Genomic DNA, 17149 nt, shown 5'->3' with positions numbered 1-17149 from the left:
CCTGAAGACCTCAGAGACAGAATTGTGGCAAGGCACAGATCTGGCCAAGGTTACAAAAACATTTCTGCTGCACTTAAGGTTCCTAAGAGCACAGTGGCCTCCATAATCCTTAAATGAAAGACGTTTGGGACGACCAGAACCCTTCCTAGAGCTGGCCGTCCGGCCAAACTGAGCTATCGGGGGAGAAGAGCCTTGGTGAGAGAAGTAAAGAAGAACCCAAAGATCACTGTGGCTGAGCTCCAGAGATGCAGTCGGGAGATGGGAGAAAGTTGTAGAAAGTCAACTATCACTGCAGCCCTCCACCAGTTGGGGCTTTATGGCAGAGTGGCCCGACGGAAGCCTTTCCTCAGTGCAAGACACATGAAAGCCCGCATTGGAGTTTGCTAAAAAACACCTGAAGACTTCAAGATGGTGAGAAATAATATTCTCTGGTCTGATGAGACCAAGATAGAATTTTTTGGCCTTAATTCTAAGCGGTATGTGTGGCGAAAATCCAGGCACTGCTCATCACCTGTCCAATACAGTCCCAACAGTGAATCATGCTGTGGGGGTGTTTTATAGCTGCAGGGACAGGACGACTGATTGCAATCGAGGGAAAGTTGAATGCGGCCAAGTACAGGGATATCCTGGACGAAAACCTTCTCCAGAGTGCTCAGGACCTCAGACTGGGCCAAAGGTTTACCTTCCAACAAGACAATGACCCTAAGCACACAGCTAAAATAACGAAGGAGTGGCTTCACAACAACTCCGTGACTGTTCTTGAATGGCCCAGCCAGAGCCCTGACTTAAACCCAATTGAGCAACTCTGGAGAGACCTAAAAATGGCTGTCCACCAACGTTTACCATCCAACCTGACAGAACTGGAGAGGATCTGCAAGGAGGAATGGCAGAGGATCCCCAAATCCAGGTGTGAAAAACGTGTTTTTGGCTGTATTAGATCAAAAGGGTGCCTCTACTAAATACGGAGCAAAGGGTCTGAATACTTAGGACCATGTGATATTTCAGTTTTTCTTTTTTAATAAATCTGCAAAAATGTCAACAATTCTGTGTTTTTCTGTCAATATGGGGTGCTGTGTGTACATTAATGAGGAAAAAAAATGAACTTAAATGATTTTAGCAAATGGCTGCAATATAACAAAGAGTGACAAATTTAAGGGGGTCTGAATACTTTCCGTCCCCACTGTAAATGGGGATTTCACAGAGGACACTAAAGCTCAGCTCCCTAAGCGGTCGAACCGCAGCCAGCTTCCTGCAAAGTACTCTGATTATGCTGTTTGAAATGTTGTTGCTATTGTCTTAACCATGTTTGTTGCAGTTTCCTGTTTTCCTGTGTACTTTTCTTTGTTAGAATGCCAAGGACAGCATCTGTCAAGGGGGGGTGGGCATAGGCAGGTTCAGTCTATTTTCTCCATTGCAGGTGGTGCCCGTCTGTAGCCGTGATGCAGGTTGAAGAGGAAGTTGAGAGGAGCTTCGTTTCTCTATGATCTCCTTGGTCACAGAGAGGCAGCATCCAACTGGATGCTGCCATTCCATGGGACTTTGGTGGCCATCTTGGGTCATAGAGTGGTGAGTCTATTTAAGACCCTGGCTCCCAGGTTTGGCACACATTTAACGTGTGGATAGAGTAGGGACAGGTCACCTGCCTTTTGGGCACAGTGCTTCGCATCAGGGAGAGGTTCCAGAATCCAGATGAGTAGGGAAAGTCCAGGGACACAAATTGAATGTATAATGGTATACTTGTGTGCTGCTTATAACTCAAATAATGTGCTGACAATAAAACAAGTGAAACAAAAAGAGGAAATGAACAGCTGCAACCTTTAGGTAAGTGCACTCCAACACTAACGTGAATATTGATACGTGTAAAAATGGTGCGCTCGCTCAATTAACTAAATACATAATATCATGAGTGAAAAACAAAACCTAAATGCCAAAATTGTATAATAAGTCCAGAAAAGGATGATAAAAAAATATATATAAAGTCCAGGTGCAAACAATGATATATAAACAACTGCTCAATCCATATCTTGATTAACCACTTGCTGCCTGCCCACCGTCATATGACAGTGGGACGGCGCAGCTGTTATCCTGGGCCGCCGTCATATGACGTGATGATCTTCCAGGCCCCCCCAGGGGGCGCAAGCACGTCGCCGACGGCGTGTGCCCGCCGCGTCACTGGGGTCCCGATGCGCGTGCGCGGCGCCTGCGATGTCTGCCGGGCACCCGAGATTGCCCAGTAACTGAGTAGGACCGTGGATCTGTGTGTGTAAACACACAGATCCACGTGCTGTCAGGTGAGAGGAGACCGATGGTGTGTTCCTTGTACAGAGGAACACCGATCGGTCTCCTCCCCTTGAGAGTCCCTCCCACTACAGTTAGGTTCACTCCCTAGGAACATAATTAACCCCTACAGCGTCCCCTCTTGGCTAACCCCTTCATTGCCAGTCACATTTATACAGTAATCAATGCATTTTTATAGCACGGATCGCTGTATAAATGTGAATGGTCCCAAAAATGTGTCAAAAGTGTCCGATGTGTCCGCCGCAATATCGCAGTCACGATAAAAATCGCAGATCGCCGCCATTACTAGTAAAAAAAAAAAATTATAAAAATGCTATTAATCTATCCCCTTATTTTATAGACGCTATAACTTTTGCGCAAACCAATAAATATACGCTTATTGCGATATTTTTTACCAAAAATATGTAGAAGAATACGTATTGGCCTAAACTGAGGAAAAAAAAAAAAAATTGGATATTTATTATGGCAAAAAGTAAAAAATATTGTGTTTTTTTCAAACTTGTCACTGTTCTTTTGTTTATAGCTCAAGAAATAAAAACCACAGAGGTGATCAAATACCACCAAAAGAAAGCTCTATTAGTGGGAAAAAAATGATAAAAATTTCATTTGGGTACAGTGTTGCATGACCGCGCAATTGTTATTCAAAGTGCGACAGTGCTGAAAGCTGAAAATTGGCCTGGGCAGGAAGGGGGTGAAAAGGCCCTGTATGAAAGTGGTTAAAGGTGAAACACATCCAATGAAAACAAAAGGTGAAAGACAGCAACCACCACCACCTATAGATGAAATGGCCGCTCACCTCAGGGAATGACCGTGAGGTCAAACAAAGCTTTACCTCCCAAAGAAATGGCTGCTAGGATCCATGCTGCATATCTCCAAAAACGCTTGCTTAAACACTCTGGTTCCTCGCCATTCGATTGAAAATCACTCCTTATATGTGGAATTTGCCAGGCACCATTTTGTGATAGTGTGTCGTTATGTGATGTGTGAAGTCTTGTCCTCCAGGTACCATGGAACAGAAGACCATAACAGGGAAAATTAACAAAGCTTCCCCCAATATTCTGTTCTCCTCCAGGAGGACAAGACTTCACATGTCACACAACGGCACATTCTCACAAAATGGCACCTGGCAAATTCCACATCTAAGGAGTGATTGACGATCGATTGGCGAGGAACAAGGGTGTTTAAGCAAGCATTTTTGGAGATATGCAGCATGGATCCTAGCAGCCATTTCTTTGGGAGTTAAAGCTTTGTTTGACCTCATGGTCATTTCCTGAGGTGAGCGGCCATTTCATCTATAGGTGGCGCTGGTTGCTGTCTTTCACTTTTTGTTTTCATTGGATGTGTTACACCTTTAATCAAGATATGGATTGCGCAGTTATTTATATATCATCGTTTGCACTTGGACTTTATAAATTACTTTTCTCATCCTTTTCTGGACTTATTATACAATTTTGTCATTTATTTTTTGTTTTTCACTCATGATCTTATTTATTTAGTTAATTGAGCAAGTGAACCATTTTCACACAAATCAAAGTCCAGGGACACGCCATCCATCCTGAAAGCTTCCTCAATTGGGTACAGTCCAGTCTGGCAGCATTCCGCCCCTCAAGACAGATGGTGTTGGCACACCTAAGACCCACTGCTACTTCTCATGTTGAGAGAGAGATAGCTTAGCTATCAAGATTTTACCTTAAAAGAGAAGTATGGGATTTTTTTTCATCCCATGATCATAGTTAGGCCTATGCTGCATCTGTCCCCCCGCCACCTCTTCACTGAGAACCGAGCCACCGAACACCGCCAATGGCTCGGTTCTCTCACCTCCCCGAGTGGAGAGCTGATACCTGTCAGACAGCAGCTCTCCTGCTCTGCTCCTCCGCGCTTGTTGTAGCGCCGAACTGTGGAAGGGCGAGGAGCGAGCATCTCAGTGGTTCGCTGAGAGGCTGAAACTGCCATCAGTCCAGGCACCTGGCGGATCCAGATTTCCGAAGTCGCGGTGCCTGGACTGATCTGTGTGACGTCAGCAGAGAGCGGACTTCAGACTGCGCTCTGCTGAAAACGGGTCACAGGAGTGCAAAACTGGTTGCACTCCTGTGACCCATAGAAGAAGCCCAGCCGAATGAGCTCAGGCTGGACTTCTCCTTTAAATTTACCATAGGAAGAGTTAGTTTAGCTGTTGAAATTTCAAGGAGGGTTAGCATAAAAAGTCCTTGTTACAGAGAGAGTTGGTGTGAGGGTAGATTTCATGTGAGGGTTATAGGGAGGTTATATATAAATGCATTGCTCTCAACTCTGACCAAAAAATAAGCAGTGTCAAGTTGATGACAATAAAAACGGATGTATTGATTGAAAGCTCATTCATTCACTGGACATGGATAAATCAGATCCACAGTAATTTAACAACTATGAAAATGTATGAATAATTTGCTGTACTTACTGTGATAAATGCACAGACTGGACCTAGAAAGCTCCAAACAATACCATGACCGAGCCAGCAACTGATCAAAAGAACAATAAAATATAGTTCACATCTACCATATACAATATGATTAGAACACAAAAGGATATAACGCAACACAAACCAGTACTTTTTCTAAAATATGTAACAGTGACAGCAGTACTCTAATGAGATTAAATGGCAAACAAACAACAATGGCTTACAAAAATAATGGGATAAACTTAATGGGATTATTATTATTATACAGGATTTACAGTATATATTGCCAACAGTTTGTGCAGCACTTTACAAAGTACAGTACAGTTACAATACAGTTCAATATTTGAAGGTTAAGGAGGCCCACTTGTGAAAGCTTACAACATAAACGGGAGGGGTAAGTGATTAAAAAAAATTGTAAGCTGCTGGAGAAAGTAGAAATATGGTATGAAGTGCAGATTAGGGTAGAGAGTTCCAGAAAACAGGAGAGGCTCTAGAGGCAAGTGTGTGAGGTTTTGAGGAGGGAGCTAGAGAGGTGGTAATCCTGGGAAAAGCAAAGGGGGGTGGTTTGACAATTTGAGATGAGGTTGGTGATGTACTATAGCTGGGGGCAGAGTTGTGGATGGCTTTGTAGATTGTTAATATTTTGAATTTTCCATGATAGACTGAAGAGGAGATAGCCTGTGTAAAGGAAGGTGAATGAGAAGGGTTGAGGTGAGAGATAATTAGGGTGTAAATTAGTAAAACTTGGAAATGTTATGGAAGTGAAGGGAGCAAGATTTGTAGAGTGACTGGATGTGGGGCCTGAAGGAATTTGTGATAAGATAAAATAATGCATATATGTATTATATGGCATTGGCTGGGCAAATCTTGTTGGATTTCATTTTTACATGGCGTTTCTTTATGGTATACTAGCGACTATTTTTCATGTTTAGGCAATTCTTTTGGGTGACAACTGCTGCCCATGGTGATAAAACGGTGTATAACACAATTTCAGCAAGATGCATAGTAAATTATCACTATACAGGATTTACATAGCGCCAACACTTTGCACAACACTTATAGAATTTACTACGTTTATTTGCGTTTGCTGTGTCCCTCACATGGCTTCTCACAAACTGCAAACGGGACTTCTTATGGCTTACGAATAATAGTTGTCCTGTGGACAGATTCTCCCACCTGAGCTGTGGATTTCTGCACCTCCTCTAGAGTTATCATGGGTCACTTGGCTGCTTCTCTGATGAATGTTCTCCTTGCTTGGCCTGTCAGTGTAGGTTGACAACCAAGTCTTGGTAGGTTTGCAGTTGCGCCATACTCTTTCCATTTTTCCATGATGGATTGAACAGTGCTCCGTGAGATGTTCAAAGCTTAGGATATTTTTTTATAACCTAACCCTGCTTTAAACTTCTCTACTACTTTATCTCTGACCTTTCTGGCATGTTCCTTGGCCTTCATGATGCTGTTTGTTCACCAAGGCTCTCTAACAAACCTCTGAGGGCTTCACAGAACAGTTGTATTTATACTGAGATTAAATTACAACACAGGTGGACTATATTCACTAATTAGGTGACTTCTGAAGGCAATTGGTTCCTCTAGTTAGGGGTATCAGAGTAAAGGGGGCTGAATACAAATGCACGCCACACTTTTCAGATATTTATTTGTAAAAGATTTTGAAAACAATTTATCATTTTCCTTCCACTTCACAATTATGTGCCACTTTGTATTGGTCTATCACATAAAATCCCAATAAAATACATTTATGTTTTTGGTTGTAACATGAATACTTTTTCAAGGCACTGGGGGTTATTTACGAAAGGCAAATCCACTTTGCACTACAAGTGCACTGCAAATGTACTTGGAAGTGCAGTCGCTGTAAATCTGAGGGGTAGATCTGAAATGAGGAGAAGCTCTGCTGATTTTATCATCCAATCAGGTGCAAGCTAATATGCTGTTTTTTATTCTCCTTGCATGTCCCCCTCGGATTTACAGCGACTGCACTTCCAAGTGCACTTTGCACTTATAGTTTGCTCTTGTAGTGCAAAGTGGATTTGCCTTTCGTAAATAACCCCCATTGCATGAAAACCCTAATAATGAGCTTCTCTTATCTGCTCCCTTTTGGTCTGTTAAATATATAAACAAAATATATTATTGTATCATATATTAACAAAAGCATTTTGTCATATTTGTTTGACAATTGAAAAAATACCTGTTCATCCTGCCAGAAATCTTGTCAGCTCATAACTTACAAAGCTCTCTGACTATACTGCATCCTTATTAGTTACAGTTTCCAGTTACCTCTGAGGACTACAGACCACGCCCCACTATTTTATGGGGAAGAGGAAAGGGAAAGATTCAGTAGTCTTGTTCCTGTTGAGTGAGATTTGTCACCCTAGAACAGGAATTGTGTTACTAGCAGAATCACCAGGAAAAAAAATTAAAAAGAGAAAACTAATACAGCTACCACATCTAAGGACGGGTAACCTGCAATATGTTACAATTTTATTTTGGCTTAGATTCACTTTAATCCGTATAGCTAACCATTTCAAATAATACAAAGGAGAATAAAAAGAGTTTGCCTGTACCATGGCCACCATGTTCAGTTCCACATGCATGTTAACATGCAAAGTTTGCGGTGCTTTTTCATGTTTTACTGATTTGCATTTACATGCATGCTCAATGTACCACAATGGTGTAGATTAGGCTTGTTTAAACGTGTCTTCAATCGGCTTCGGGTCAAGGCGCTGGCATCTTAAAGCGGAGTTCCACCCAAATTTTGAACAATATCTGTATGTATTCTCTTCCTTGCCTAGATGCTGACATGCCGTTTTAAGAAATTTAAATCGCCGTAATTACCTTTTATTTTTCCTTGTCAAAAGAAGTTTATTGAGTATACAATGTTATAAAGATACATAAAGTAAGTTTACAAGGATCTATAAAGTAAGCTCATTGTTTTACAGTAGGGTTTATATAGGTAAATATCATGAAATTTCAAATATTAAACATTGGGTTCACGTAAACCTAAATTAAAGATATATATAATTTCCTTAGTTACTTTTGTAGGTATTTAAATGATTTATACCTACTATACATATTGTTTACAAGTAGAGTGTATATAGGTCAAATAAATTCTGATAATGAGCTTTAATCATAAGGTGGAGAAAAGGAAAGAGAAGAAAAAGGGTTGAAAGGTAGAGGTATGGTCCACAAGGTTGTCCCGCTCGTCAGTTTATTATTCTTTTTAGTTCTCTTTGAAGCCTTAGAATGGGTGTCTCTGTAAGTCATTTAATCTGTTACCATGGCAACAGGACAGAGTCATTGAAGTTTGACAGGAACTGTTGTTTTATCCAAGGATGCCAAAGTTTTTCAAATTTTGGAATTTGATTTTGATCGATGGCTACCATCTTAGCATGGGACATTGTATTATTCATTCTGTGAATTGTTTCTGCTAGTACCAATGTAGGAGATTTCCATGCCTTGGCCACTGTTTGTTTTGCAGCCGTTATTAGTTGGATCATTAGTTTGAATTGAGAGAGTGTTAACCATTCCGGTTTTAGATTAAGTAAAGTTAAATATGGATCTGGTTGTATTATTTTTTTAAATATTTTAGATGCAATCACGAAGACTTCCTTCCAGAAGGTTTGGATTACTGGGCACGTCCACCATATGTGTAAATATGTGCCTATTTCTGGGCATCCTCGAAAACAAAGAGCTGAGGTATTAGGTGAATATTTTGCCACTCTAGCGGGTACAAGGTACCAGCGAGTTAGGACTTTATAATTTGTCTCCAGTGCTAAGATGTTGGGTGAAGATGACTTAGATGTGAGCCATATGTTAGACCAGTCCGTGTCTTCTAAAGTTCGTCCCAGGTCCTCCTCCCACCTCTGAACGTAAGAGGGTCTATTAAGATTTGCTACTCCATATAATTGATTATAAAGTGATGAAATTGTACCTTTAGCAAATGGATCTTTTGTACAGATTGATTCAAATATGGATAATTGGGATAATGGTGTATCCCCCTTTAGGAATGGTGTATAGAAATTTTTGATTTGGAGATATCTAAATATCTCAGAGTTTGGTAGATCATATTTTTCTCTAAGCGATGGGAATGAAAGGAATGATTTAGATGCTATGAAGTCATTTAGTGTCTGAATGCCTGATGTTGTCCAAGCTTTAAAAGAATTTGGGTAGATCCATGCCGGATAAAAGGCCGGATTTCTGATAAAAGAAAGGAGAGGATTGTGTGGAGATTGTAACTGATATTTGGTTTTTAGTTTATCCCAGAGAGATAAGAAGTGTTTAGTTATGGGATTATGAATTTTAAAGCGGTCTTTAGGATCAAGCCATAATAAATTTGATATTAATAGAGGGTCATTTTCTGAAGCCTCTATAAATACCCATAATGGGATTTCCTGTTTTGCATGGTATTTGGACAGACTGGCCAAATGTGCTGCTCTGTAGTAGTTAGTAAAATTAGGGTATCCCAGGCCTCCTTTATTTTTGGGAAGATGTAGTGTGTATAGGTATACGTGGTTTAGAAGAGCCCCATATAAACGAAGTTGCTCTTTTTTGTACTATTCTCAAAAAATAGGAAGGAATTGGAATAGGGAGGACTCTGAATAGATAAAGCAATTTGGGTAGAATAGTCATTTTGATTGCATTAATCTTCCCCATCCAGGATAAAGGAAGTTGCGACCATTGTTTTATTAGATTTGTGATCTGTCTTAATACAGGAGGATAATTGGTTGAGAATAAGTCAGAATGAGATGCTGTTAAATGAATTCCAAGATATGGGATTGATTTTTCTGCCCATGTGAATGGGAGTGCAGCCCTAGCCGGGATCAATTCCATGTTTGTGAGTGAAATATTAAGCACTAGGCATTTCTTAGGATTAATCATAAGGCCGGATAGGGCTGCAAATCCATCAAGAGCTGGTATTAAGTTAGGACCAGAGACCTGTGGTGATGATAGAAAAAGTAATATATCGTCTGCAAATATACATAATTTGTGTGTAATACCTCCTACTTCAATGCCAGTTATAGTTTGGTTTGTTCTGATGTATTGGGCCATGGGTTCAAGTATAAGGGCAAATAATAAGGGAGATAATGGGCAACCCTGTCGGGTACCTCTTTCGATATTAAAGGCTTCAGATTTGTATCCAGCATATTTTATATAGGCTTTGGGTTTATTATATAATGCTTTGATCCATGTTAAAAAGTGGGGTCCAAAACCCCATTTTTGTAATGAATATTGCATATATTGCCAGGATACTGTGTCAAATGCCCTCTTAATATCGAGAGATAGAAAACATAAAGGGATTTTCCGTTTTTTAGCAATATGTGCCAATAACACTGCCCTGCGTATATTATCGCCTGCCTGTCTATTTGGCATGAAGCCTACTTGATCTCTATGTATTAATTTTCCTATAATGCTATTGAGGCGTTTTGCTATTATTTTTGCTAATAATTTAATATCGAGGTTTAACAGAGAGATAGGCCGATAATTCACACAGGAAGTATCATCAGAAAGGGGTTTTGGGATCATGCAAACAATTGCCATTAGTGTTTCTTGCCGAAAAGAATGTCCATCTAGAAGTTTGTTAAAAGTTTCAGTGAGAATGGGAGAGAGTATTTCTGAGAATGTTTTATAGTATAAAGCCGAGTAGCTGTCTGGGCCTGGTCTTTTGTTAAGTTTTAGGTCTTTTATGGCGTTAGCAACTTCATCTATAGTTATAGGCTCATCCAAACTGCTTTTTTGATTCTGAGATAACTCAGGTAAGGTTATTTTTGAGAAGAAGGATTCAGCCTCTGTAGGATTAAATTCATTGTTTGTCTTGTATAAAGTTGCGAGATGTGAGTAAAATTTATGGACTATTTTAACTGGATTACAAGTGTAAACATTTTTTGATAATTTCAAACGTATTGGTTTGAAAGATTTGTTAGTTGAATTTAATGCCCGAGCCAAATATGTACCTGGTTTGTTTGTATTCATGTAGAAATTGTGTTTGGAGCGTTTGAGGGATTTATCAACTGACTCAGTGAGAAATAGATCGTATTCCAATCTAGATTTTTCCAGATGAGATTTTGTACTCTGAGATGGATTATCTTGAAATGATATGTAGGCTGCATTAAAATTGAGTTCTAGTTTTTTTGCTAGATTTTTGCGTTCCCGTTTAAATATTGCCATTTGTCTTTGTATTGTACCACGCAAGACAGGCTTATGAGCTTCCCACAGTGTTATTGGGGAGATGTCTGTTGTATTATTAATTGATATGTATTCCTTTAAAGCTTGTTCAATGGCCATCTGATGTAGTGGGTGTTTGAGCATTATGTCCGGTAAGTACCACGTTGGGTCATGCGCTTTTGGTATGGCTGAGGCTATAGTAGTGTATACTGCATTATGGTCAGACCACGGAATCGGAATTATATCTGATGCAATAATTTCTGGTATCATTCCTATTGTTAGAAAAATATGATCTATTCTGGTGAAGGTTTGATGAGGGTGCGAGAAATAAGTGAATTTCTTTTTCATTGGGTTACTTTCTCTCCATGAATCTACCAGATTGTATTTGGAAAGAAGTTGAGAAAAAGGTAATCTAGAGGTTATTTTGGATGGTGTAAAAGGTGATTTATCTAGAAATGGGAGGAGGACCTGGTTCGAATCCGCACACATTATCACTGTTCCTATTTTGTGTGTATTAATCACTTGTAATATATGTGAGAGGAATGGTGTAGGTTTTTTGTTAGGAGCGTAGTAGGAAATCACCGTGATTGCTGTATCCATTATATAACCCATGAGTATCAGGTATCTACCTTCTGGGTCTTTAATTTCTGATGATAAGGTGAATGGTGTGGATCGGTGAAATGCAATTAGAGTTCCCCTTTGCTTGGTACAGGCAGAAGCCGTGTAAATTTGTTGATAAAAAGGAGAAATATATTTTGGAGTAGAATCTTTGGTGAAGTGTGTTTCTTGGAGGCATACTATGTGAGCCTTCTTGTTATGGAAAGTACGGAAGGCTTTGGTCCTTTTTTGAGGGACATTTATTCCCTGAACATTCAGGGAAAGTATATTCAGTGGTGCCATGGCAATAGATCAAATAGTTTTGACTTACTTTTTGTTATGCAGAGCTGACTGCGCAGATCAACCTGTATGGACTGAAGAGATGAATAGATAGAAAAGAAACCAGTGAATTCTGGAGTAAAGAGTAAACAAAAAACATATGAGATTAGATGATACATTGTATAAATTATTTTTTGCAAGTAATCACAATTTACCCGTGAAAGAGAATAAATATCTCTCTCAGGGGAATAAGTGCCTTCGTCACATTCCCACATAATATGGTTGGGAGAATGAGGAGGGCTAATGGGGGTACACGGATCTTCCGCTTACAGGAGAGAAGTGCTATGTCAAAAGACATCAAAATGATGTTTCATTAATTGGAGTGCAGAATATAGTTTTTGTTGAAATTATTTATTCCAGGGTGGTTGTATATGGTTAGTCTTGCCCTAGGCTAAATAATTCAGTTAGAAAGGTACTGTTAATAACTTTGGTATTGATGAAGATAGTTTGAATTATTTTGGGATTTTAACCCTTTTAGAGTAAACAATTACATATTTTATTCATATGTAACTGTTTAGATATGTTAACTCATAAAATTGAGGTTGTATTGCTTCAGATTAGAATAAACAAAAACATAATTCTAGGAACTAGTTAGGTAATAATATATTTGTTTTAAGAAAAAAAAGAAAAAGCTTCCATTACTTCTGGATTATTGAACATATTTGTCCTAAAAAGTAATAAATCTATTGTTATTACCTGATAATATATAACTGAACAAGAATTTCCTTATTTCACTTATATATTCAAAGGCTATATGAATCAGAAGTAATAAGAAATATAACTGGAATGTAACATGATCCCACACAGTGTGTGACTATCAGAATGCAGTTACATTCAGTTATAAATACAGGTTTTTTATAGAGAACCATCTCTTAGTATAATAAATGAAGAGATATCAGGAATTAGGATGTCAGTCCATTGAATCTTCTTGGTCCATGGATGATGTGGCATAACGGCCTCTTTTGTGAGAATGATGATTCCCATTTTGTTCTGAAATTTTCTGGGTGCTGCCTGAAGGTGAAGATGATGCCATTCTTCTGCGTGTGGGGGTGTTGCTGCTTGTGGGTTCTGTCAGTTTTAATTTTAAAAGGGTTTGTTGTAGTTCATCTGCTGATCTGCTTCTGTAAATTGTACCTTGGTAGTTAAATCTGACTGAAAAGGGGAAGCCCCATTGATACATAATGTTGTGGCGTTGCAGTTCCATTAGTTGGGGTTTCATGGATCGTCTTTTAGTAATAGTAAGTTAGGATAGGTCAGCAAAAATTTGATAATTGTGTCCTTGAAAATTAAGTTCCTTTTTTTCTCTTGCAGCAATTAGTATTTGTTCTTTCGTTCTGTAATAATGAAATTTTGTGATTATATCACGTGGGGGTCCATCTTTCTTTTTGGCTGTGAGGGCTCTGTGTACTCTGTCCAGTTCTAATCGTTCAATAGGGATATCTGGCTTTAGTTCTTGTAATAGAGCAGTAATAGTAGATTGCAGGTCTGTCACAGTTTCAGGTATTCCCCTTATGCGCAAGTTTGAACGTCTGGCTCTATTTTCGTAATCTTCGAGCTTAGTTTGAAGTATTAAATTCTCTTCTTTTAATTGTTCCAATTCTGTTATATTTTCTTGGGTTGTAATTTCAATTTCATCCATTTTTATTTCTAAGGCTGCGGTGCGGTTTCCCAGCTCTCTTATTTCTTTGGTTAGGCTTTTTGTTATTTGGTCTGAGGTTTGTTTTAAAGCCTTATGAAGCATCTTTTCGAATTGTAATAATATTACTGGGGATACTGAGGAGGCTTGTGGAGAAGTTTGTGAGAGGATTTGTTCTGTATCTGACTCAAATGGAGAGTCTTGCTGTGACATTTTCTGTCTGTGAGAGCGCCCTGATGCTGTATCTTGTGAGGTGACTGGAGCTGCTTCAGCTGCAGTGAGTGCCTGTGAGCTCTTTGTGAGGTGATTTTTATTTCTGCCACGGTTTCCTCCCAGTACCATACAGTGGCTTGCGAAAGTATTCGGCCCCCTTGAACTTTTCAGCCTTTTGCCACATTTCAGGCTTCAAACATGAAGATATAAAATTTTTATTTTTTGTGAAGAATCACCAACAAGTGGGACACAATTGTGAAGTGGAACGAAATCTTTTGGATTTTTGAAACTTTTTTTCACTAATAAAAAAATGAAAAGTGGGGCGCGCAAAATTATTCGGCCCCCTTGCGTTAATACTTTGTAGAGCCACCTTTTGCTGCGATTACAGCTGCAAGTCGCTTGGAATATGTCTCTATCAGTTTTGCACATCGAGAGACTGAAATTCTTGCCCATTCTTCCTTGCAAAACAGCTCGAGCTCAGTGAGGTTGGATGGAGAGCGTTTGTGAACAGCAGTTTTCAGCTCTTTCCACAGATTCTCGATTGGATTCAGGTCTGGGCTTTGACTTGGCCATTCTAACACCTGGATACGTTTATTTGTGAACCATTCCTTTGTAGATTTTGCTGTATGTTTGGGATCATTGTCTTGTTGGAAGATAAATCTCCGTCCCAGTTTCAGGTCTTTTGCAGACTCCAACAGGTTTTCATCCAGAATGGTCCAGCATTTGGCTGCATCCATCTTCCCCTCAATTTTAACCATCTTCCCTGTCCCTGCTGAAGAAAAGCAGGCCCAAACCATGATGCTGCCACCACCATGTTTGACAGTGGGGATGGTGTGTTGAGTGTGATGAGCTGTGTTGCTTTTACACCAAACATATCGTTTTGCATTGTGGCCAAAAAGTTTGATTTTGGTTTCATCGGACCAGAGCACCTTCTTCCACATGTTTGGTGTGTCTCCCAGGTGGCTTGTGGCAAACTTTAGACGAGACTTTTTATGGATATCTTTGAGAAATGGTTTTCTTCTTGCCACTCTTCCATAAAGGCCAGATTTGTGCAATGTACGACTGATTGTTGTCCTATGGACAGACTCTCCCACCTCAGCTGTAGTTCTCTGCAGTTCATCCAGAGTGATCATGGGCCTCTTGGCTGCATCTCTGATCAGTCTTCTCCTTGTCTGAGCTGAAAGTTTAGAGGGACAGCCAAGTCTTGGTAGATTTGCAGTGGTCTGATACTCCTTCCATTTCAAAATGATCGCTTGCACAGTGCTCCTCGGGATGTTTAAAGCTTGGGAAATCTTTTTGTATCCAAATCTGGCTTTAAACTTCTCCACAACAGTATTACGGACCTGCCTGGTGTGTTCCTTGCTCTTCATGATGCTCTCTGCGCTTTCAACAGAACCCTGAGACTATCACAGAGCAGGTGCATTTATACAGAGACTTGATTACACACAGGTGGATTCTATTTATCACCATCAGTCATTTAGGACAACATTGGATCATTCAGAGATCCTCGCTGAACTTCTGGAGTGAGTTTGCTGCACTGAAAGTAAAGGGGCCGAATAATTTTGCACGCACCAATTTTCAGTTTTTTAATTGCTAAAAAAGTAGATTTTGTTCCACTTCACAATTGTGTCCCACTTGTTGGTGATTCTTCACAAAAAATTAAAATTTTATATCTTTGTGTTTGAAGCCTGAAATGTGGCAAAAGGTTGAAAAGTTCAAGGGGGCCGAATACTTTCGCAAGCCACTGTATTTCCTGCCCAAACTTTCACAGTTTGTTCCCAGGGGCAAAAAGGTTCAAATGGATACCTTTTGAGTCTGCAGGCTCCGCTTTGTCCTTCTCTTCTCTCCTCGGCGGTGTGGAGCTCTAACAATGCATGTCTGCTCCGCTAGGCTCCGCCTCCTGCCCCCCACCTTTTATTTTTCTATTCTTCTTTGCATTTCCTGGTTCTCCTCCCGTGGGACAAAATAAACCATAAACAATACCGCGCTAACATAAAGGTTGTTCTACTAATGATTAGCAGAATAGAATATATAATAAGCTGCAGTCTTAAAGTGAGGCGTGCACACAAACATATAAAGAAAAATCAAAAAAAGACTGCGCTAAAAACGCATATTGAACACCATATATGATTAGGTGAATAATAAAAAGCAACATTCGATTGAATATTGAAAAGTAACTGAAAACCATACAATAAGAATAAATGAATAATAAGGTGAAATAAAAACCAAATGACAGCAATTGCAAGGAATTTCAAAAAATATCAAAAATAAGTGAAAATGTTCAGAGAAATGAGTCCCTGGAAACAGAGCTGATAGAAGGTGATCAAACGGTTAACCAGTTAAACACTCAGCACCCAGTGAGAAATCCTCCACCTCATAAGATGTACGCTTACCATAGGTAAGCTAGATATTAGCTTATCTTTAGATATCCACACGGGGGGCACAGCTCTATGGACCTCCTCGCAAGAAAGGGGTAGGCAGGAACTCTCCTGGACCGGACCTCAAACAGCATACCAGGGGAACCCAGAAATAAAAGGAATTTCCTCCATAGTGTGAATCCGTTAGGTTATTTTATTGTAAAATAGGTAAAAGCACTTACATAGATTGTAGGTTTAAAATCGTATCACAAAAAACAGCCGGCCGGCTAGCATACACCCGTTCGATAGAATGGAAACGATGACGTCAGCGCGTCGACCTTCCGACGTACGTTTCGTCCTATTGGACGTCGTCATGGGAACGGGCGACGCACTGACTCATCGCTACTTATAGAGACAAAACGAAACCAAGCCTCGCTATGAAGCTCGGATGGCGTCATCACAACATCCTGTTAGAAAAGGATGTGTGTATCGAATAGCAATGGGAAAGGCTGACGTTACCCTCGTCGGCCAATCACAAACTCCTATTTACGAGGGAAGGGTTAGATTGATAGAATAATAGAATGCATTAGAGGGCATGATCTAAACCTATACACGCCATCTAGTGGGCCGAATGGAATTGACACTCAAAGCCACATATTATTATGTAGGAGGAAAAACTGGTAAATAAGTTAAATTAAAAATATTTTTCTAATATAATTATGATATCTGAACATTAGAAAGAATGATGATAAAAGGACCTACTGACGCCTTCAGAGAATCAGAGAGAGTTTACAAGATTTTATAGACAGCATGTCAATACAAAAAATTGTAATGTACCTAAAATAAAAATAAGAATGAAAATACAATAAAAAAAAAAAAAAAAAAAGAATGAAAATACAATAAAAAAAATATAAAAAAATATATCCAGATATTGTATTAGAAATGTCACCCCTCATGACCCGACTCAGTATTTTGGATGGAATAATGGTAGGATAGTAGGATAATATGGTATATTGATTTAAGAATTATCTATAAAGGCGTTTAAATCTACATCAACGTTGAGCCCAAAGGGGGTGTAACACTTCAATCTGTGTATCC

General features: G+C 39.5%; 1 protein-coding gene across 1 annotated transcript in view; it reads right to left on the bottom strand.

Annotated features, from left to right (window-relative positions):
- The window catches only part of LOC141134042 (adhesion G protein-coupled receptor E3-like), a 99230-nt gene that overhangs the window by 19417 nt on the left and 62664 nt on the right, over positions 1-17149 (bottom strand). The window contains exon 9 of the mRNA XM_073623631.1: positions 4733-4793. Coding sequence (XP_073479732.1) covers positions 4733-4793 — 61 coding nt within the window. The remainder of the gene's footprint in view (positions 1-4732; positions 4794-17149) is intronic.

The sequence above is a fragment of the Aquarana catesbeiana genome, linkage group LG03, assembly GCF_042186555.1.
Source record: "Aquarana catesbeiana isolate 2022-GZ linkage group LG03, ASM4218655v1, whole genome shotgun sequence".
Taxonomy (NCBI): domain Eukaryota; kingdom Metazoa; phylum Chordata; class Amphibia; order Anura; family Ranidae; genus Aquarana; species Aquarana catesbeiana.
Note: the sequence above shows the minus strand (reverse complement) of the source record. Positions and strands in the feature narration are given on the sequence as shown.